At 41.0% G+C, this 22,317-nt stretch overlaps 8 protein-coding genes across 8 annotated transcripts; 6 read left to right on the top strand and 2 right to left on the bottom strand.

Annotated features, from left to right (window-relative positions):
• Window positions 1-501: 501 nt before the first annotated feature.
• Window positions 502-3,789, top strand: KL928_004491 (uncharacterized protein; the record flags this gene model as incomplete). The annotated part of the gene is made up of 1 exon (XM_043205195.1): window positions 502-3,789. The coding sequence occupies one exon, from the start codon at window positions 502-504 to the stop codon at window positions 3,787-3,789; it is 3,288 nt and encodes a 1,095-aa protein (XP_043057983.1).
• A 350-nt stretch (window positions 3,790-4,139) lies between these two features.
• Window positions 4,140-4,773, top strand: KL928_004490 (uncharacterized protein; the record flags this gene model as incomplete). The annotated part of the gene is made up of 2 exons (XM_043205194.1): window positions 4,140-4,183; window positions 4,407-4,773. 2 exons carry the CDS (start codon window positions 4,140-4,142, stop codon window positions 4,771-4,773), a joined length of 411 nt encoding a protein of 136 aa, XP_043057982.1.
• A 503-nt stretch (window positions 4,774-5,276) lies between these two features.
• KL928_004489 (uncharacterized protein) lies at window positions 5,277-13,520 on the top strand (the record flags this gene model as incomplete). Its single annotated transcript, XM_043205192.1, has 1 exon — window positions 5,277-13,520. One exon carries the CDS (start codon window positions 5,277-5,279, stop codon window positions 13,518-13,520), a length of 8,244 nt encoding a protein of 2,747 aa, XP_043057981.1.
• Window positions 13,521-13,611: 91 nt separating this feature from the next.
• On the bottom strand, window positions 13,612-14,346 carry KL928_004488 (uncharacterized protein; the record flags this gene model as incomplete). The annotated part of the gene is made up of 1 exon (XM_043205191.1): window positions 13,612-14,346. One exon carries the CDS (start codon window positions 14,344-14,346, stop codon window positions 13,612-13,614), a length of 735 nt encoding a protein of 244 aa, XP_043057980.1.
• A 509-nt stretch (window positions 14,347-14,855) lies between these two features.
• KL928_004487 (uncharacterized protein) lies at window positions 14,856-17,144 on the top strand (the record flags this gene model as incomplete). The annotated part of the gene is made up of 1 exon (XM_043205190.1): window positions 14,856-17,144. One exon carries the CDS (start codon window positions 14,856-14,858, stop codon window positions 17,142-17,144), a length of 2,289 nt encoding a protein of 762 aa, XP_043057979.1.
• A 174-nt stretch (window positions 17,145-17,318) lies between these two features.
• On the top strand, window positions 17,319-18,467 carry KL928_004486 (uncharacterized protein; the record flags this gene model as incomplete). Its single annotated transcript, XM_043205189.1, has 1 exon — window positions 17,319-18,467. One exon carries the CDS (start codon window positions 17,319-17,321, stop codon window positions 18,465-18,467), a length of 1,149 nt encoding a protein of 382 aa, XP_043057978.1.
• A 372-nt stretch (window positions 18,468-18,839) lies between these two features.
• KL928_004485 (uncharacterized protein) lies at window positions 18,840-19,991 on the top strand (the record flags this gene model as incomplete). The annotated part of the gene is made up of 1 exon (XM_043205188.1): window positions 18,840-19,991. One exon carries the CDS (start codon window positions 18,840-18,842, stop codon window positions 19,989-19,991), a length of 1,152 nt encoding a protein of 383 aa, XP_043057977.1.
• Window positions 19,992-21,900: 1,909 nt separating this feature from the next.
• Window positions 21,901-22,215, bottom strand: KL928_004484 (uncharacterized protein; the record flags this gene model as incomplete). Its single annotated transcript, XM_043205187.1, has 1 exon — window positions 21,901-22,215. One exon carries the CDS (start codon window positions 22,213-22,215, stop codon window positions 21,901-21,903), a length of 315 nt encoding a protein of 104 aa, XP_043057976.1.
• Window positions 22,216-22,317: the final 102 nt, after the last annotated feature.

Genomic DNA, 22,317 nt, shown 5'->3' with positions numbered 1-22,317 from the left:
CAAAGAACGTCACCTCCCAAAATGATCGTCAAATACGAGACCGACAAGGTCTGACTAGTCTCATAGCCTTGAATTCATCGCAACTGTTATGATTTTGAAATCGTCGATTACATAATCGATTACAATCCGAGTTTTTAGATTTTGCCTTTACATATCCTGTTGCGGATTCCAGTTTGCATAAAATCAACCAATAATTACACAATCGATCTTTTGATCAAATACTTTGGGCCAAGTACAGGATCAACCATCGTAGAGTCCGATTATACCCAGCTCAGAAAGTTTTCGAGAAAAAGTGGTGCTGTTTTCTTTGCAGTAAGCGAAAAGCAACAGGTACCATTTATCGACGATAGGCATTCTAAATGGACCAAAAGTATTGTTATCATTAATCACAACGCAGTATTCTTACGACAACCTTTTCATCTAAGGAGAGCAGCATTGAACGTTTCACACTCATCAATACATCAAAATAAATCTTGACAGATTGCAAAAACCCCCGCGAAAATGACGTCTAATTTCAATTCCAGTCGATCCAACACAATATCTCCTAATCAACATGTCATATCAGACTACTCAGACCTATATGACGAGTACCTGGTAGATGAAGGCCGTTCGAGGCCTTCTGCAATCAATACCTTTGTGGATCAAAAGGCTAGTGGTGTGCGGTCAGGATCCTCTGATTTCATTCCATATACAAAAGAACAACTCTTGAAGAGAAATCTTTGTGAGACCCTAGGGGATGCAGATGCAACGTCAGATTATGACGAGGAAGAATGTTCGTCCTCAGAGGAAGAGATTTCGACTCTGGATAAAGATCGGATATTGATACCAGAATCATCTCCTGAGTGGCAGCAGAAGGGTGCAGCTCAAATTCTGGAGAAAGTGAGAGCAGCCGATGGAACTTCGGTAACCAGGGTTGTTAGGAAATCTATCAAAGACTTCAAATTAGGAAAAGAGTTAGGTGAAGGCTCCTACTCGACTGTGGTGTTGGGGTCAGATCTATCTACTGGACGTGACTACGCGATCAAAATACTCAATAAAAGACACATAATTAAGGAGAAAAAAGTGAAGTATGTCAATATCGAAAAGAATGCGCTCAACCGATTGGGAAAAGGCCATGGAATCATCCACTTGTTTTATACCTTTCAAGACGAGCAAAATCTTTACTTCGTTCTTGACTACGCCCCAAATGGAGAGCTTTTGTCGCTGATAAAGAAGCATGGTACAATGGATGAGGAGTCCGTTAGGTACTACTCTACTCAGTTAGTTGATGCGATCGATTATATGCATAGAAACGGCGTGATACACCGAGACATCAAACCAGAAAACATCTTGCTGAATGCTGACATGAAAATCAAAATTACAGACTTTGGCACAGCCAGAATATTGGATCCGAACGACAACGGGGTTTATCCTTCAGACGTGAGAGCTAACTCTTTTGTGGGCACCGCTGAATACGTTTCTCCAGAATTGCTGAATGACAAATATTGCGGCAAGGCTGCAGACGTTTGGGCTTTGGGTTGCATAATATACCAAATGATTGCTGGAAAACCACCTTTCAAAGCAACCAATGAATACCTCACGTTCCAAAAGGTGCTTAAGCTTCAATACGCTTTCAGTGCTGGATTTCCAATGGTGATCAGAGATTTGGTGAAACGCATTTTGGTTTTGAAGCCTAAGGACAGAATCACAATCCAAGAGATCAAGAAACATTATTTTTTCAAGGATGTTGACTGGGATGACATGCACGCAATCTGGTCAATGCCTCCACCCGAGCTTGGTCCTTACAAAATGTCTGCAAAGTCAATGCTTCCTGTTCCCGAACTGAACAAAAGCACACAAAGTTTATCTCCAGCCGGGACCAAACGGATCGCCAGTGCTGGAAGTAGAAGTGCCTCAACCACCAATATTTTGAACTCTAATAATCTGGCTTCTAGTGCAGCTTCAACTCCCACGAGCACGAATGGAACCATATTTGGTTTGCCAAACCCTATGGAACCAAAGAAGACAAGTTCTTCCCCAGTCTTGCCCACAGAAAAAACACTAAACAATCCTCTATCTACCGCAGCTGCCGTTGCCACGACAAAGAAATTGCTTTCGGAGCCTATCAAAATCCCATACTTAGGAGGCAACAATCAGTCTCAAGGAAGAACGGGTCGTTTTGATGCATCAAAGGCTAATAGCAATCTTCAGTACTCAATTTTGGGATCCAAACAGAATTCAACAACATACAACGGCGTATCTGCTCAGGATGCGGGTGGTAAGTCATCGCCCAAATTGGAAGCACCTCCTGCCTTCAATTCTGCCAGTTTTGCCAGTTCTCCATCCTCAACTCTATCCAGCTATTCAATTCAGCAAAAACAAGGTTCTACACAGAACTTTGACGTGATCCCAGGTACCAACATTCCGAGACCCGTTCTTAATACTCGTATTAACGCGTCGAATAGCTTTCGGAAGACCTCTGGAGCATCGGGATCTAAGTCCAAACAGCCTACTATCACTGGCTTCAAGTCAGAAGACATCCCCCCTATGTCTGTCCTTGACCTCACGTGGGTCAATTTTCTGATTCATCCTGACGAAAGGGTTTTGAAAGCAGGTATTGTGCAAGCTAGCAAGTATTCGACAGAGTCATTTGAAAAGAAATACAAAGGAATGCTAGCAGAATCACCATTGGGCTATAAGAATAAAGAGTTGTTGAACTCTTCAAATCCTGGAATGCTAGGGCAGGCTTCCTCCTTAAGAAAAAAGTCGGTCGCATCTCTCCAAAGTCTAGACAACGCAATTACATTCATTGAGCACGAGACAACAGAAAACCATGAAGATGAGGATTCACCAAAAGATGTCTCTTCAGAAAGAATGACGAAGCTGAAAAACTTGTTTCATAAGACTCCAGCGGATCCAGTCGCAAAGCAACGGACTCTGGTGATTACCACCTTTGGCCGTGCAATGTTGTTTGTGGAAAATCATGATCGCAATAAAGAAAAATACCAGTGCGTCAGTGAGATTGACCTCGTCAATTCCTCAGTGCACTTCAGAGAGGTAATAGGGGACCGAAGATCCAAAAACGCTTCATCGGGTATTTTCGCTATTGTTTCCAATAATGTGAGTTTGGCTTTTGAAGTAGATAAGCAGGATCTTTCTGCTTGGACAAACTCACTAGCTAAGTCCAGGTTTATGCAACAGGAACGACACATTTACATGCTTATTGAAAATGATCCCGCAGGTGACTCAGGTATGGCCACGGGGAACCAAGCTGCCTCTCGTGCAGCCAACATGGCAATGTCCTCTCCGATTGAAACCTCTCCCCGACTTTCTGCTGAGCTGCCTTTTGCATCCTCTCATTCAGATGAAGGTCTTCGAGAATTACCGCCGAGCACGGAATTAGGTCACAATACTACAGGCTCACCAAAGGTGCAACCAGCAAGTAAAGTCAGAAGAAAGCCTCCACCATTGGGAAGTCAGTTCCCAACATCCATGAGGCCCGATACGGAAACCAATTCTGGCAAGTCACAAAGCCAGCAGCGGCCGGATCCAAGCACTAGGAAAGTTTTGTATGAAAATTCTCCGATGATATCTGCAGCTATCAGCAAAGCACTCAAAAACACAACTATCTCCTCTGAGAGTGATTACAACGGGCTATCAAACACTCGAAACTCGAGCTTTACGCATAAGTCTGCTAGCTTGGCTTCTAAAACAGGCAACACGGGCAGCAACAATCATGGCTCGAGTCCACGTTTGGTGACATCCATGAATTCCAAACTTCTCGCTCGAACTACCCGAAAGAAACGTTAATGTATTTTAGTTGAATGTGCATCTATCTTCCCCAGATTTGCCTAGTTTGGTTCTGGTGTCTCGTATTAGCTAGCCATCTAAACTTTGTGACTGCGTTTTTTCAAATTCTGCCACAACAATTGAGGCTGTAAATAAAACAATAGACGTCGTGCGAAAATAAAACACCGCAGTTTTCGACCCTCCCCGGTAGAGCTGAAATATCGCCCGAGGAAGAATTTTGTCTACCGGGCGACAAAGCGGGCTAACATTTTTCTGCCGGTACAGCGCACAAAATTTTTCAGTTCAAGAATTTTCACTTCCTAGCTACTTTTTGTATCTGTGCTTAATCCTAGAACAAGAAGAGAATAGAAATGGCTAAGTTCATCAAAGCAGGCAAAGTCGGTACGTATAGCCAGTGTGATACCTATCAGTTAAAGAGAGGCCGTGTGAATTTCCCAACAGGACGTATTATTCAACACAGTTTTTCAAGACACCACTTTTGATTTGGAACAGCTATATTCAAGTTCGAAAACCTAGTGCTCACTTTCATATGCATGTGTCGTCAGTTTGGGAACATACTCTTTCGTGGTTGATAGGTCGTGTCGTTTAGTACTAACAATTTTAGCCGTTGTGGTCAGAGGCAGATACGCAGGTAAGAAGGTCGTCATTGTGAAACCTCACGATGATGGTACCAAGTCTCACCAATTCCCACACGCTATTGTCGCCGGTGTCGAGAGACAACCACTCAAGGTGACCAAATCCATGGGAAATAAAAAAGTTGCCAAGAGAACCAAGATCAAGCCATTCGTGAAAGTTATTAACTACAACCATTTGATGCCAACCAGATACTCGTTCGAGGTCGAGTCTTTCAAAAACGCTGTTTCTGTGGAGGCTTTGTCCGAGCCATCCCAAAGAGAGGAAGCCAAGAAGGTGATCAAGAAGGCATTTGAAGAGAGACACCAAGCCGGCAAGAACAAGTGGTTCTTCACCAAGCTTGCTTTCTAAACTCATACTAAATAGTTCTTAATCATTGACCTAAAACTGTAATACCTCAGTCGTATACCGCAGAGAGCTTTTCCCGACCTTTAGTCACGGTGTACGGATGTGTACCATGACGTTTTAGGGTCGGCAACCGTTTTGAAAACCGCAATTCTGTCAAGATTTTGTTTATTTTTTTAGGTCTTACATTATTATTACATGATTTGAAACGGAAATTATAGTAGTCGTATTGTTGAGCAATGCGTTTGAAAGCAGCTTCTCATGAAAATTGTAGCCTATCTAAAGCTTTCATACCCGGAGTATGGATTTAATGTACTACTTTCCCGGCTAAGCGTGTTTTAGTGTACAAATCCAAAAAACACAAAAAAACGTTAGACCCAACTGCAGACTGATTAATTTAAAAAAGAAACCAGTTGGATTCTCGGTGTGTGGACAGAAGAAAGTCACGCAAAAATATAGCTTTTTACATAGAAGCTGATTCAAGAGCTTCCTAGAACAGAGAATCCATAATGTCTTCTGTGCTACAGGAGGCCGACCAGACACAAGGGCCAATCGAGTCAATAATTGCGGCTCTCTATGCCAGAATAGAGAGCATTTTACCCATCAAATCTGGCATGAGCGTTTCGCAAATTGAGTCGGACCATAACTACAAGGAGGCCAAAAATCATCTCTGCAAGGTGGCGGATAGCATGTGGATCAACGACATTGCTGCCTGCACGGCAAACACTATTGAACACATCAATCAATTCGACAACAATGTCCCCATAGAGGAAAGAAAACCGACGTCGATTGCATCTTTGGAACTGATACTAGGCTTACTGGTAGACTTCATAAATGTCATATGGAGCAGTCACCACTTGAAAATAGACAGCAACAAAGAAACATCCAGTGAGAACTCGGAGCTTGCAATCTCGCAGGCAAATATCTCGAAGCGATTGTACTTCAAACCCCGCAAGATAGCTCGGCCGATAGCCAAAAGACTAATTTCTCTTCTGGGTGATCTCAAAACCCAAACATGTTGTATACAGGCTGTTCAGATCCTGACGTCAAACCATAGCTATACCGCCAAATTTTCTGAGTATGAGCGCAAAGATATTCAAAGAATTGATGGCTATTGTGATGACATAGTCAAATACCTTGCAGCGAGCAACGCATCGGAATTCTTTGAATTCTTGGAGAACAAATATAGAAGGGTTGGCTTTGAAGCTTTGTTTGTTCCGCGATCCGATTTCATTGGTCTTGCTTACCTGGATTCAGACAATATCATTGCCTATCTAAAGATAGTGAAAAATGTTATCCAGTTAACCACTCGTCAATCACAACAAAACCTTATTCTCTATTGGTCTTCTGAAAGCATATACAACTGGGCAGTCACACGAACCCGTGATTTTCTGAAGAGCACCAAATCGGTGAATGTGAACACACAAGCAGAGTTGCTATTTGACTATGTTTACAAATTCGCCGAAGTCAAAGCGTACTTGCTCTCAGTGTACCGGTTTTTGGCGACGATTCTTCTATTGACTCCAGCTGCATACGAAAGATATCTCGATGAAAGACAATCAAAGTCCTCAACACTGACACTCAAGAGATCTGTTGCGCGTCTTAGCTCAAAACACAAGTTCCTCAATGATCTGACTCAGATCTTCCAGAAAGCCCCTTCCTCAACTGATAGCCTGATTAAGGTCATGCTCGTGGGATCCTCTCTAAGCTTGTACGAACCACATCACCCACTAAGCAAATTTGCCACAAACACCTATGATCAATTGAGGCTTGACTTAAGTATGGATAATATGCAGTATTATCCAAGCAATCTGGAGCCCGAGCTAGTCGATAGCTACAGAATTGAGGTCTATGCTGCTGGCTTTATCCTAAGACCCAAAAAGCTGACTTTGGAAGCAATAGATGCATTTCAAAACTATTCCTCGAAACCAATCTGCTTATCGAATATTACTGGGGGTATCAAAACTCTTGTGAACAAACTCGCAACAGGGAAGTTCTTGTTGGCTTATCTAAAGACCTTGTTTCCTTACATGCTTTCAACTTTGCAGAAGCTGTCGATTCAGAATACCACCTCCTATACGGTACTTGACACGGATTCATTACCAAGTAATGACTCGAATGAGTCTGTGGTTGATATCAGAGACGCTTTGCAACAAAGCATTGCTGCCAGAAAAGCCCAGTCAAAAACGGAACTCTCAACTACACCCACCGCTGAATCGGAAGTGGTCGATTCTTCCGCCTCAACCTCACATGTGCAATCTTCCGCTGCCAAAGAGGTTCCGCCCTCGAGGTATATCCCCACTACCATCCATTCAACCGAGCCAAATTCCACCATGCTGAAGAACGTTTACAGACCGAAGAATTTCTCTTCAAAAGTCATTGCTCCGCTGAAGCACACCCTTTCAACGTCGTCATCCTCTCTTGCGATGGCATCTATATCATCTGCTCCATCATCAGCACCCTCAACATATTCCACCACATCCGGTCCAGTTTCTTCCAAAGACATTAAGGGTGGGAGTTCATCTTCTCGAAGGTCCACACAGTCATCGTCCACTTCGAGTAGTACCACGAGCCACAGCAATGATGATGCACCCCATCTTGTCAAAATGAAAGTTAATGTTCTTGCCACTTCGAGGCAAAGTCTTATAAACATTTTGCAAACTCTCAAATATTGCCCGACAATATTCTTTCATGTTTTGACTCCTGAAGCTGAGAATAGTCTTTCTGTCTTTGAAGAACAGTTTTCTGTGGCGATGGCTCCTATCGTGAAACTCATTTTGGGAGAGGATCCTTATGTCACTAATTCTGTCAGGGAATTTTTGATCAGCTTCCCAAAGAGTGCTGCCAGCAGTATCCAGGAAAACGCCTATATGGGTCATTTGGCGTCGATGGTCATTCTCGATCTAATCTCTAAAATGTGCATCTCCAAGCACACAAATAGGGAAGAGTTGGAAAAAATGCTTTTTCTTTCAACTGAGTTCGCAAGCTTGAGAATGGAATATTTCGACTATAGGAATTTTAGTCTGTCAAACCCATTAATATACGAGTTCCACAAGTCAGGGAAATGCTCCAAATTGTTGCAAAGTTTTGAAAAGGCAGTGTACCTAGGATTATTCTCTGACAATGCAGAAACTCACAGGCAATCGCGCTTTCTGTTAAGCAACTTTTTGCAAATGGTCACAGGAGGCCACCACTTGCCTACCTGTTTCCAGGATACATCGTCCCATTTGGCAAGAGCGATTCTTTCAGATAAGCTACCGTCCGGAACCATGGCAATGAGGAAGAAGTTACGCGATCACTTGGCCAATTTGGAGACCCCAAATGAGATACTTCTTGACATTTGGAATACAATGTACGAGAGACTAAAACTCTCCAGTGCCATTGAGTCAGGATCATTAAAGTCCTCATCATCGACGTCTAATCTTGATCAGGTTCAATACGAAGATTATGCAGACTACCTGGCATCATTGGGTGGGATCTTAATGTCCCCAGATTTCGAAGGCGATCCTCGTCACTATGTTTTTCAGGAGAAGCTGAGGAAATTTTTGAATTCGAAAGTCATAAATCTTTTCTCATCAGATCCCAAGGAGCGAGAAGAAGCAAGAGAGGTTCTTTGTGTTTCGATGCACCCTTTTCTGTGTGGAATATACTTGGAGTTGCTGACAAAACATTTCTGGAAATTTGAGGCAGCATATGAGAAGAAAGAGTATCACATATGCGAGGTCATGGTGAGTGTTTTGCGGACCATTAGTCAGATTGATTATGAATCCTTGTTTTTCCATACAGGGGAATTCTGCGAACTTAACCTGAAAATCCTGGTCATGATGGATTCTGAGATTGATAATGACTATTCGTTTTTGAAACTGAAGCTCAAGCTTTGCAAACTGCAATCATCATTTCTGCCTCGTCTTGATGACTTATCTCTTAACGGGAACATCCTGAGGAAAAATCAATATGCCAAAATTATTGCAAACTACCTTGAAAACTCATTCAACTATCGTTTCATCCAAGAGAAAGAGGATGAAAACAAGCGGGTTTTGAGATTTGAGTACAAACCTACGAACGCAAATACGTCTAGAACCCAGAAGGTTTTGCAACAAGACCTGAACGATATTCACTACGACATAAAAGTTGAGACGTCGTTGATACTGAAAATCATTCTATTTGGCCTTCCCCTGGATGCTTCTAATGGTGGTATGCATGGAAGAGTTCACGGGAATTTGGCAAACGAAGTGGCATTTAGCAATTATTTCAACTTGTTCGTGAGAATTCTCGAGCACCTTGATGTTTCCGATCAACCTCAAGGAATGAATATGGCAGATCGTCATAGATCTTCTATCATCGTCAAAAACATTATTCAGGCACTCATCAATTTGTTGAAATCAAATTCTGACCTTGGTCTCAAACACTCTCTTCCATTGGGATATCACGAAAACATCTTATTGAGATCGTCTTTCTTGAATGTCTTTACAAGCATTGTAAAGAATCTTAGCATTCAAATGAACGCAGATTCAGATTCCCAACGAAAGGAAATAATGACAGAAGGCCTTGGTCTCGTGGCAATCGACAGATTACTCTTGTATTCGTGTACTCAGGTCTGCCCTACTTCGGAGGTTGACGATTTTGCCAAATCCCTGCTTACACTGACAAACGATAAGGAACTAGAGCTTTCAATGATCACGTCCTTACTTCGTGCGGATATACTTGACACAAGTGATTATGTCGAGATTTTGAGATCGAACACCGTGGCTACTCGAATGGTCGCTCTTTACTCTCATAGAGTTGCCAAAAACTATCTGGTGAGTATTCTCAGGCCGATTTTTCATCAACTGCAAAACTCTGGCGAGTACTTTGAAATTGAAAAAATCAGCGTAGACGACGAGAGTTGTGAGGAGAATTTGCGTCTTTTTATGAAATACTTCACGATGATAGTTGACGCCATAACAAACTCTGTGGATCAGATCCCAAAAGGTTTAAGACTGATATCGAAAACGATTTATGACACCACTTCCATCACGTTTCCAGAGTCCAAGCTTTCAGTGTTGGGAGCCTTTTTATTCCTTAGACTATTCAATCCGGCGATCGTTTCTCCAGAAGGCTTGAATATTTTGCCGCTGATGTCCGTTCCGATGAAGCGCTCATTAATGCAAATTGCGCGTATATTACAGTTACTTGCCAATGAAAGCTCCATTTCTGTTAAGATTCCACTTCTGCAAACTAAGATTGAAGAGTTAAAGGAGCAAAAAGCCAAGATCAACAAGTTCATGGTGGAGGTAACTAATATCTCGGATGCTGCATTGCTCTCAGACGATTCGGAGAACCTCATTGATGACGGCAGTATTGAAACCGAATACAGCTTCTTTCACAACTTTTTATACGACCACTGGCTTGATGTTCGCATGATATATTCTAAACCGTCGCCTATATTTGACGTCCCCATGGAGGAGCGTTTCGTTATGATTAGAGAAATTGATAGCTTCCTTTCGAGATCAGGAGTTCCGAAAAGGATCACCGTCTATGAGATTCCAGAATCCATCAAAAAAGACCAGTCTGAACGAGGTGTCCAGCTTTACGATTTTATGTCGCAAGTTTCCTTGCCCGACAGACAATTCAAACCTATGATCAAGGAATCTATTACAAGGGATGGTTTTCCTCTTGTAATCGTGGATATGTTCCAAATCTACCGTGAAGAAGAGAAGCCCTCACCCGAAATTTTGTGCTACCAGTTATTTTTGACAAGCAGCAAATACTGGGAGAACCCTTACTGCATCCTATTCGATTGCACTGCGTACAATAACGACACTCTACTGAGTCCAGTGCTGGACTTGATGTTCACTCTCCTAGCTGAAAAATACAGGAAAAATTTGAAACGATTATATTTCTTCAATGTTTCTCACAGGTACTTGAATTCACTCAAGGAAGCAAAACATCATTTTGAAAATGCGAATATGCTGTCCGATTGCGAAGTTTTTTTTGTTAGCGCAAATGAAGACGAGAAGGCCTTCGCTAAACAGGGTCTTATTTATTACACCAATGCCGTGACTAAGGATGCTAGGGTCACTTTCCATGACGTGAGTCTTTATCAGGAGAGCGTCAAACGATTCATTCCCGTGAAGCTGAAGATTGGAAACAAATTCCTTCAAATCTTCTCTGCTCAACCTCAAAGACTAAAATTTGGTCAGAAAATGAAAACATTGTACCTAGTTGATATTTACCAGATTACGACATTGTCAACAATGAGTCCGTCTAATTTCACGGGGGTTGCAAACGAAATGTCTACAACAGATACTTTGACAGATTTTAGACTCATATTGACATCTACCAAAAAGGCTGAAATTATGCGCACAATCTACTTCTCAAAATCGAAGTACTCGACAGAAGTCCTGGACAATGAAGAGGACAGAAATATTGAAAAGTCAATAGGAAAACTTCTTAACATAACATTGACGGGTCTTCTTTCTCAATATGATGAGGTTAGAAACGCTGCGTTCCGCTTGCTCACAGCCATGACGGACTGTTTCAGACTATCAGTTGGAAAGAAGATTGTTAGCAGCGATGCAATGGAATTCCCGTATGGTGATGTACAGTATATCTTTGCTCTGTCTGACCAGCTTGCCGCCAATCACCCACAGCTGACATACGACTTCTTGTCTGGATTTTTTGACACCCTTGAGTATTGTCAGGAGCAAGAGCAAGATGCATATGTCATATACACTTCGCCATGGATCAAAAACATATTCATACACGTTTATTCAGCTGATTCTATTAAAGGCCCAAGAAGAACTTCCGATTTGATTCGAAAATTTGTCAGAGCAAGCCGAAAGTCCAAATCGACGACGCTTGCATTCGCCCTATATATTTGGGGAGAGTTGTGCTTGGAGGATCGGCTAGTGGAAATTGTTATTGATGAAATCATTTCAGCAGCCATTGATCATGAGGCCGAAGGCCACGGCTGGGAGGAGATCACCAAATATTGGCCATTGACGCCTACGGTGGAAATTTGTGGTTTACTGATTCACAGACTTCGAGAGAGGTCATACTTCATCAACAATGACGAGTCAGAATTGGAATCTCACACAAGATGGATTGAAACAACGGTTTTGACACGCTTCTTAACGTTTCTTGTGTTTGATTCAATAATTTTTGTTCAGATGTATATCAGTGACATTTTCTACCTCGTCACGATATACATGGACCAAGGGCCATTAGAGTTTCGCACATCCATTCTCCGTCTGGTCATGAGAGCACTTCATTCGTTTTTATCGAGGGAGAATTTAACTCCCGCTCAGATCAAACTGATTCGGGAGAAAATAGAGCTTTTTGAAGGAGCAAGATTTCGGATGTTATTTGGTTTAACCCGCTATGATGGTATTGCGTCGACCACAACGGAACAAGCGGGAATTGAGATGGTCAATAAATCTCACTCGATTGCCACGGTGACGGAATCTTTGATATCATTCTTGAAAGATCTTTGTGACCCAGCTGATTACGAATTGCATCTAATTAAATGGAATTCTTACGTGCTTAATATTGCATTTTTAGATGAGGCACAACTTCAAGGACGTGCGATGCTGGTGCTGGGAAGTTTAGTCAGGGAAGGTGTCAGCCACAGCATTGTGACAAAATTTCTTAAGGTTTTGGCAGAAATGCTAACAGTCCAAGAGCAGAATATTCAGCAGGACATCGATGACAAACTTTACATGGTGATATGTGTGCTACATTCATTTACAAAACTCACTGAAGGAGTTCCCTCTAGTTCCCCTTTCGCCCCACAATTCTTTTGGATTGGATTCGCTCTATCTTTATCCGACAATGTGATTCTCTATCAGTTTGCGATAAAAATCATGAATGCTGCATTAAAAAAGGTTGCTAGTTATTTGAGTGATTCTGACATAGAGATAAGAGACTACTTATTTGACCATAGGACGGTTTTCGAAGGTTGTTTGGAGGAACTCGAGTCCCTTCATGACATTGACGTTTCGAAAAACCATTTCGATGTTCTGATGACCAGTGTTTGCTCTAAAGGTCTCCAAATTCCATTTGCAACAGATCCTACATTTGGTTTTCTTGAGACACTCTTATCCGCTAGGTATCGAGAAAGCATGAAGTTTGTGAAAAAGTTTGACAGGCAATTTGATCTGAACACAATATCGTATGCATTCTACCTATTTGTTTTTTCTCAAAATGACTCTGAGCTCATGAGTACGCTATACGAATGCGGTATGAGAGACTTTGAGATGGTGAGAATAAGTGATAACTATCATATTCCCAAAGTCTTTCTTGACTTTTGCAATTCAGATACTCCCGACGTTTATGTGAACACGCTCAATTTATGCCGTTGCTTTAACGCTCAAAAAGGTGACGAAACGATCATTTACAAGTGCTTGAAGCTCTACGATATAATCATCGAGAGATACCCTAAAATTGCCTGGCGTGCGTTCAATTTGATGATCAAGACAATAAGAAAAGTAGCCGAGACTTCTACGTCAACAAGGTTATTGCACACCACACTGAATACAATTTCGAGTATGATCACATGTCCGGAATATAATTACAGAAACGCTTATGCACAAGAGCTTCTAATCAAGGTGGACGAGGCTGGTCTTAGCGGAATAAAGGCTTGGGAGTTCATGTACACAGACCGTTCATCAGGGTTTCTTAGTCCTTTGGAGAGCAAGCAAAAATTAAAGAGAAACAAACTCATCAGAATACTGGTGGAGAAGATCACAGCAGCTCACATACACGAAGAATGACTGATGTGATATACGCATCTAAGGTGGCGAATTCATTAATATCTTATATAGAGCGAGTTCACATTGCGCGTCCACTGACAAATAAGTTTTGTCATTTACGAGTTTGTCGCGGTTTCCTTAATATAGTTTCAAACTCGGCTTTCGCAGACTTGTAGATCATCATTGTCGCCCTTGCATCTTCGACAGATGAGTGCTGGCCTAATTGTATCTCAACACCGAGAATCTCCTTGCTGAGCTTTTTCAGTGATGGTGTCTTGCCCGCTGCGTATTTTTTTCTAAAAGGTGTATGTTTCGCAGTATCTCTAATCATGAATCTTGGATGAGAAAGCATCAGGGCATCCAAATCATGGCCCACATCATGTCCCACCAAAATTCTACCATCCAGTAAATCTGAAACCTTTTTTTGGGCTTCTTTGAACGAAACAGCATTCTTCATATGTGCAGGAGTGACACCACTCACATGCGTCCGCCAATCTGTCACCTTTTCGGTCGGATGGACAAAAGTGTCGTAGACAGTTATTCCGTGATAGTTTACCAACGATACCCTAGCCAGGATCGACGATTCTCCTTGTTCTCCGGCCCCTACAAACTCACAGTCCATGGCCAAATATTTGCCGACTTCTTTTTTCCTATGCGAAATGTCCTTTGTGGACTCCGTGATTGTGAGCTTCAACGAGACATCAGATTCTTTATCTGAAACAGATGCTTTGACAGATTTGGAAGTGATAGCAGCAGCCGATCTGGGTCGTTTTTTTGCGATTCCTTTCGTTTCAGCTTTTTGTTTTCGTTGTAGCTGTTTCCAATTCGAAGACAATGAAAAGCCCATTTTGAGCTCTTTGAGTCTGTTCAACGGTAAATATTCGAAAGCTTAACAGTCTGCCAAATTTTAGTATAGCTTAAAATTTACTGTAAGGCTTATAAAAAAATTTCTTAGCACTGCCCTAAAGTCGTCCTGTCTGATTAAAACCCAAACTAATTACGTAACCTATGCAGAAAAACCATTTTCATAATCGACAAAAAGTCACAGGTCTGTTTATTATCTGTATAAGTTATAGATTCTTCTGCGAAAGAGCCGCTTACAACCAACACCAGATCACGAAATTACAAGGGGTAATTTAATACTGAGGTCAGTTGATAAACTTGAATCCTCTGAACAGAGAAGCTCATTGCTCAACAAAACGAATGGGTAGTCAACTATACAATTATCGTTCAGGTCACAATTTACTACTCGTTTAGTTCATCTACAATTCTTAGGGAGCAGGATAACCAATTAGTGCTAGCTTTCTTGTTCTTTTAGTTGGATTTCACTGAAACGCAAAAGGTCTTCATATCACTATGAACACCGCTTCTCAATTTCAACAGAAGCTACAACCACAACAGCAACCACAACAACAATTTCAGTCCCCTTATATTTATCAACAACAACAGCAACCTTTCGCATCTTTGCAGGATGGTTTCATTCAGCGTCAACATCAAAGTCAACCACAGTCGGAAGGTTTGAATCCATCAAGCTTTTTGGCTCAAACCCTATATCAAGGGGGTTACAGACCTCCTAACCAATCGGGCCAACAAACTCAACTTCAGAGCTTGCACCAACAACTTCAACAATTACAACAGCCAGCAACCCCCCAACAACAGCAGCAACAGTTGTTTTCCTTGCCAGGTCATCAAAATCAGTTTCAACAAAGTCAAGCTCAATTGTCAAATGGGCCCCTAGTCTCTCAAACCCAGCTCAACCCTATTCATGTTGATGCTTCCGTGTCAAGTCAAATTCACTGGCAACATCAAATGCAGCTGGCAATTGTTGCGAAGAACTCCAACTTGCCTCATTTCTACGCTCGTCAAGCCGCATCGTCGTCGAGGAAGCTCATAAGCAATCCCGATGTGTCGAGTAAACAAGGATCCTCGCTTGTTGATATTACAAATTCCCTCCTGGCAAGCGTGCAGGAAAGTCAACAAAGCCAAGATCAACAACAATCCAATGAAGGTCTGATGCAACACAAGAAGATGAGCAACGACACTTCAGTTGACGAAGAAGAAGAAGATCAACGCATAAGAATCAAAGAAAACAACACACAACTTTGGACTGCGTTAGATCTTAGTGGTCAGATGATAACGACCATTTCACCTAAGGTATTCCATTATAACTTTCTTAGAAGATTATACCTCAATGGAAACAACTTAAGCAAAGTACCAGAGGCAATTCTACAATTAAAATCTTTACGCGTGCTTGATCTTTCGTTTAACATGTTAACGGAACTTCCAGCCGAGCTAGGAATGCTTTTCAATTTGAAGTATTTATACCTTTTCGGAAATGACTTGAAGGAAGTTCCATATGAATTTGGAAATTTATATCAACTTGAATTTCTGGGAGTGGAAGGAAATAAAAACTTCAACCAGGAATTTGTCAACATTATTGCAAAGAAGGGAACCCGTGGCTTAATAATTCATTTAAGGGATGAAGCTCCACGCTTGCCTCCTCCAGAACCGCGAAAATGGATTGAAATTGGAGATGATGGAGAACCTAATTTAAACCCCGATGAGCAAAGACCGGCCATTGAATGTGATCTTTCTTCCACCGACTCTACTTCGTTTACTTTGATGAGCTACAATACGTTATGTCAGCACTATGCCACTCCGAAATTTTTCAGGTACACTCCATCCTGGGCGCTTGCTTGGGAATACAGAAGGCAGAAACTCACAGAGGAAATCCTTTCTTACAAAACAAACATTATCTGTCTTCAGGAAGTCGAAACCAAAACCTACGAAGAATATTGGGTTCCGTTAATGGAAAGCAATGGTTACAAGTCCGTTTTCCATTGCAAAAGTAGGGCTAGAACTATGAATGATAAGAATGCAAAAAAGGTAGATGGTTGTGCCACCTTTTACCAAACTTCAATGTTCGAGTTAATCGATAAGAAAATCATCGAATATGGAAGAGTGGTAATGACCCAAGACAAATATAAGAAGACTGAGGACATATTCAATAGGTTCATGAACAAGGATAACATTGCTTCCATCTCTATATTGCATCATATACCCACTGGAAATAAGATTGTACTAGCAAACACACATCTTCATTGGGATCCAGAATTCAATGATGTGAAAACAATGCAAGTTGCAGTTCTTTTGGAGGAATTGCGTGTGCTTCTTCTGAAATATGCTAATAGCAAAGACGAGTTAAATAAAATTCCTTTGGTGATATGTGGTGATTTCAATTCTCAGACAGATTCTGCTGTTTATCAACTATTTTCTCAGGGTTCCGTCAAAGAACATTATGATATTAAAGGGAGGGATTACGGAAAGTTCACTTCAGAGGGGTGCACACATCCCTTCCATTTGAAGTCGGCTTATGGGGCAATCAACGAACTTCCATTCACAAATTTCAGTCCTACGTACACAAATGTCATTGAGTATATTTGGTACTCAACGGGAACATTGTCTGTTAGAGGCTTACTAGGAGAAATGGATCCCAATTATGCCAAAAGGGTCATTGGACTTCCAAGTGCAGATTTTGTCTCTGATCACTTACCATTGATATCAAAGTTCGAGTTCAAAAAATCCTCTTCGGCGAAGAAAGTCAAGGTTGATTTTCGAGATGGCAGCTATTCGAGAAAGACTTGACTTTAAAACTTTATATATGTTTACGTCTAATGCTATGTAATTAGCTTGTACTCGGGTTTTCTTCTATTCATTATCTTACTGTGAGCAAAAATGACAGTACAATAATTTATCAGAAAGAAAAATCTGGGGAAATATAAACAAGATAATTTGGGAAGTTATTCTTTAATGAAGTAAATGAAGATTCTTACGGGAAATAAAACTTTCAGGCCTGTAAGTCGATTGTTTTCAGTCAACTTGGATAATTCTATCACCAGGAGAAGAAATTGGTTTGATGTCAGTCCTCCAAGGCGACCGACTGGAAACGAGACTATCACCGTGTCTACTTACAACCTTCTTTCACAGCAATACATGTGGCCAGAAGTCTACAATCATATACCCTCAAAATATACAAGCTGGCAATATAGGCTACCTCTGATAAACAGGAACCTTATGGACTTATCACGGCTTGCAGACATAATGTGTTTTCAAGAAATGGAATTCAACGTTTATCAGGAAACGTGGAAACCCTTATTGAAAGATCACGGTTTCGACTCCATTTTCCAAAAGAAGAGGCCCCCCACTTACTGGACGAAAAGCGAAGACCAATTAGATGGTGTGTCCATTTTTGTCAATTCCAACAAGTTTGACCTTCTTAGCTATGAGCCAGTCGATTATTCTGAACACTTCCAAAATCCTGAATATTTCACTCCGACTCAAGACTTAAGAGAACGTGCTATGACAAGAAATACTGTTGCTCTCATTGCAACAGTGAGACACAAGAGAACAGGAACTATCATTTTTGTGACTAACACGCACCTGTATTGGTCTCCTGAGTTCCCCGATGTCAAGGTTTTGCAGGCATACTTGCTGGTTCGTTTACTCAAGAGGACTATGCGAAATCACTATAAAGTAAATGACAATCAGCTAAGTGAGATCATGCGTCAGGGACAAGCTAGTGTCCTTTTGGTTGGAGATTTCAACTCCACTCCTGATTCCATGGTTTATGAGTTTTTACAAAATGGCTCGCTGAACATCGCTAAAGACACTCGGTTCAATTATGATTATGGCAAGCTTGAGGGTGCTATATTGAAAACTGGTCTTCTAGAATTTGAGTCCCAGTACAAATCACTGGTTCATTCCTCTGAATTCCAATGCCGTGAGCATAGTCAGCCTTTCAAAAGATTTATCGACTATATCTGGGTGAACAAATACAGCAAAACTCTGACACCTATTAGAGTTCTCGGAGACATAGATATCGACTATGTGGATGAGTTTTCATGGTTCCCTAATGAATCTTATCCAAGCGATCATCTTCCTATGCTAGCTCAGTTTGGAATTAAGTAATATACAATGCACACATCATAAGTGCGCACATTACGATACCATCATTACTATAGAAATTTGTTTTTTAATGGTAGATTTCAACAAGCCTATTTGGAACTGTTCAATCACCATATTGCTAATTATGGTACCGATGTCATCAGAAGCGTGTTCTCGAGTCTTCGAATGCGAGAGACATTGAAGATTGTTCTCGAAATGATACTTGGCATGATTATTCTCGGAAATTATACAATACTTACAAGTCTATGGAATCATTTACCCCGGAATAGAAATGCAGACTTAGATTTTTCGTGTGTGCGAGAAAATCAAATTTTCCGGTGGCCCAAATTCGATGTTGATGCTTGATCTAAAATTTCGATAAGATACTTTCTCGGAATGGTATTAAAAAAAATCAAAGACGAACTTGGTCCCAGTTTATATTTTACGGAAAGGCAAACACGGAGGTCAAAATCCACAGCTAGTCCGTCAAAACTACAGACTGTTGACAAAACTGATGATTCAAAGGACAGATTTGAATTGGAGTGCAAACAAATGTTAAGCATTACACCGCCATCAAGCGAGCATCACGATGTAATGAAAAGCAAGCGTAGAAGAATTCAAATCAAGACCGAGAGCGACTCAAAGGATCTGGCCGCAACAGTCAAGATCAAAAAGCAGCGCGTATCTAGAATTACCCCCAAAGAAACTTTACCCACGCAGCCTCCACCGCATTTTTGGCCGATGTACAACGAGATTAAGAAAATGAGAAGCAGAATTAAAGCACCTGTTGATGAAATGGGTTGTGCAAATGTCGCGACTACAGTTTCTGGTCTATCGGAGGGAAAAGTTTACAGATTTCAGTGTTTAGTATCATTGATGCTTTCTTCTCAAACTAAAGATGAGGTCAACTTTCAGGTGATGAAAAAATTACAGGACTACTTCATCTCTAAAGGCTACAAACAAGGATTGTCGCTGGAGGCCATACTGGACATCGACGAGCTCGTTTTGGATCAGCTAATTTATAAAGTTGGTTTTCATCGAAGAAAAGCGACATATATTAAACAAACGGCTAACATTCTTCATGAAAAATACAATGGGGAGATCCCGCGAACGATTGAAGAAATCACTTCATTTCCTGGTGTCGGTCCAAAGATGGGATTCTTGTTGTTGCAAATAGCCTGGAATATCAATACTGGTATTGGAGTGGACACACATATGCAACGAATGGCAAAAATATTCAAGTGGATACCTGCAAGCAAAAATATGGACCCCGAATATGTAAGGCGATGTTTTGAAAGTATGCTTGCAGATCACAGAGAGGAATGGTCAAGAATTAATCCCATTCTAGTTGGGTTTGGCCAAGTTGTTTGTCTTCCTCAAAGACCACGATGTGATGTTTGCACTTTGTCAAGGACAGGTATTTGCCCTGCAGTCGATAAAGCTTTGTTGAAAAAGACTGATACTGACAAAAAAAATGGTATTAAAATCAATTCGAAAAGCAGAGGCGATCTTTCCAATTTGATCAAAGACATCGAGGATTTACATTAAGATTAGCTTAACTCCGTTTGTTCACTCCCTATAGTTTTGTGACAATTATATTTTCAAACACTACTTGGACACTTGGAAAAGCGCTGAGTAACTCATTATTAGAGAACATGGCTAAACGATAGCTACTAATCATTCTAGACAAAGTCTGAACTGATGTTTCATACAACAATTCATTACTCCTCGTCGATGGTATGCCCCCAGGACTAAGCTATTCTTGGGTTACGACCTAGCCTCTTGAAGCACTGACGGGTAGTCTCGTTCTAAGCTTTCATTAATAAATCATTTTCTGAATTGTTGCTACCAGACCGACAACATTTGAAAAATTACTCAAAATACCCCAAAGATGTCAAGCGTGTAAGAATCTTAATAGATTCCCCAGGATATTGCTGAATTCTATAAGCTCAAGATCCTTGCTTTCTGTCACTAATAAAACATCAAGATTGGTCCCATATGAAAATGTCTTGTTAATTTGTGTCCTTACTCAAGCCTTTCAATTCGAACACAAGAAATCTTTGCCTTGCAATAATATTGTCCATCATACTCACTTAAAATGCTGTCAAAAGAATATCACACTTTTTGAGGATGAGTAGACGGAATAAAGCGAAAAGGGGAATAAATATCACAAACCTGTATATCAGAAATATACTATCTTGAACATCGCATTGTGACTATGATGTGTGTTTTTGTAGTCATGGGGCGATCTATTGCAGGTTTGTAACGCATTGCCTTCCTTGGTTTTCTCCGTGGTACCAATTAGAGTTGTCTTAGCACTAAGGCGTTCTTTGCACAGCCCTGGATCATTTGTATGCAGTCCGCATTACAAGCTGAATCGCTCTCAGAATAGTACCTAAGGGATCACAGAAAGATACTTCAACATCTGCAAGCTCATCATCTTCGTCAAAGAGGTTGTTATCAATAATGTTCGCCAGATAAGTAGAGCTTGGACGATTATCTCCACCGGCTGTCACCTTGTCAAGAATGTGCGTATCCGGTGTATATTCAAATGAAATGTGGTTCCCGTTACTGAGTAGCTTTTGAGATACTGCCCTGAGTCAGGATAAAGTCGTAGTTTTGGTAGTTCCGGATTGATTATGTCGTCCTAAGGGCATTCTTAAACGGTTTTTGAGTATCTTTTTGAGTATTCTCAGTGTTTGGCGAGCTCTCTGGAAATGGAAATGGCTCCAGTAAAGACAGAAGAGGGGTGGAACATAGCCGATGGGCAGAGGCATCAGTATCAAAATTTCTTTGAGCTGAGAACTCTATCAACAATTTAGGTTACTCAAAGTGGGCCGAATGCCGTCGAATCATAAACGTGTGATAAATAAAACTCATAATATCATCATCTGGTATCCCTTTCTTGTAGATAGATCCTCTTTGCTTGCTTTTGGGGTTGGCTTCTTGTAGTCAATCATGGAACAAATTGAGGCTTGTTAAAATGAATCCTTATCGTCAACCTCCACATTGACAGTAGCAAAAGTATTACAAATTGAACAAGCTTCTATTCCTCTATTCAGATCTTTATTATAGTCTGAGATAGTTTCACCTTTTGAGCGGAAAATTTCCACCTTGTCCTAGTGCTCCTTACTAACGATCGGCGTTGGCATAAATATTCCTGAAGCTCTTTTGGTTCGCTAGCATACTGAAGTGGTCAGCCGGTTGCCTATATTTACAAAGTTCTAAAAGTATTTTTCTTGGCATGCTTTCGTTTCCTAGTCATATTATACTCCTTTCGAAGATGCTTCCTCTACACAAATGTTTACAATTTTTATCCACCAGATCCGTAATCCGCATAGATATTAAGATACTCTTTTTTGAGAGCACTTCAGAGTACAATTGTTCTTCAAGAGTCAAGGTAATGGATCATTGCACTCTAAGAATATTCGAATAGTATATTTGCCAGCGAATCTTATTAATCGTACACAAGCATTTCTTTATTTCTATGATGATAGTTCTCCATCGCATGATCTTTAGACGATTTCTTGACCTCTTGAGCAAGTTTCTTTCCCAACTCACCTTTCTCGTTCTTTCGCTTTTCCTGTTCATACCGATCTTTCGCAGCATTGGCAGCAAGCTCTTTCGCGCTTAGTCCATTTGTTTCATTTTCTGTAACACTCCCCAACCGTTGCCCTTTATGTTTAGCAGCCTTTGCTCCAACTTGGTTTTGACAAGGGGACAATTTTTCTGCTTTGCTCTTTTGTGCCTCCTTTGATCCACATAGTCCCATCTTGGTAAACAATATTCAAGTCTAGTACAAAGTGGGCACAAATCTTGTTGATGCTTGCTAATAAAGTACTATTCAGCACGGGGCTCGAATACCGCTTATTAT

This window comes from Ogataea angusta (assembly GCF_019207475.1).
Source record: "Ogataea angusta isolate 61-244 chromosome Unknown 61-244_NODE_10_length_428612_cov_89.696788, whole genome shotgun sequence".
Lineage (NCBI taxonomy): Eukaryota > Fungi > Ascomycota > Pichiomycetes > Pichiales > Pichiaceae > Ogataea > Ogataea angusta.
This window is presented reverse-complemented; position numbering and strand designations above follow the sequence as displayed.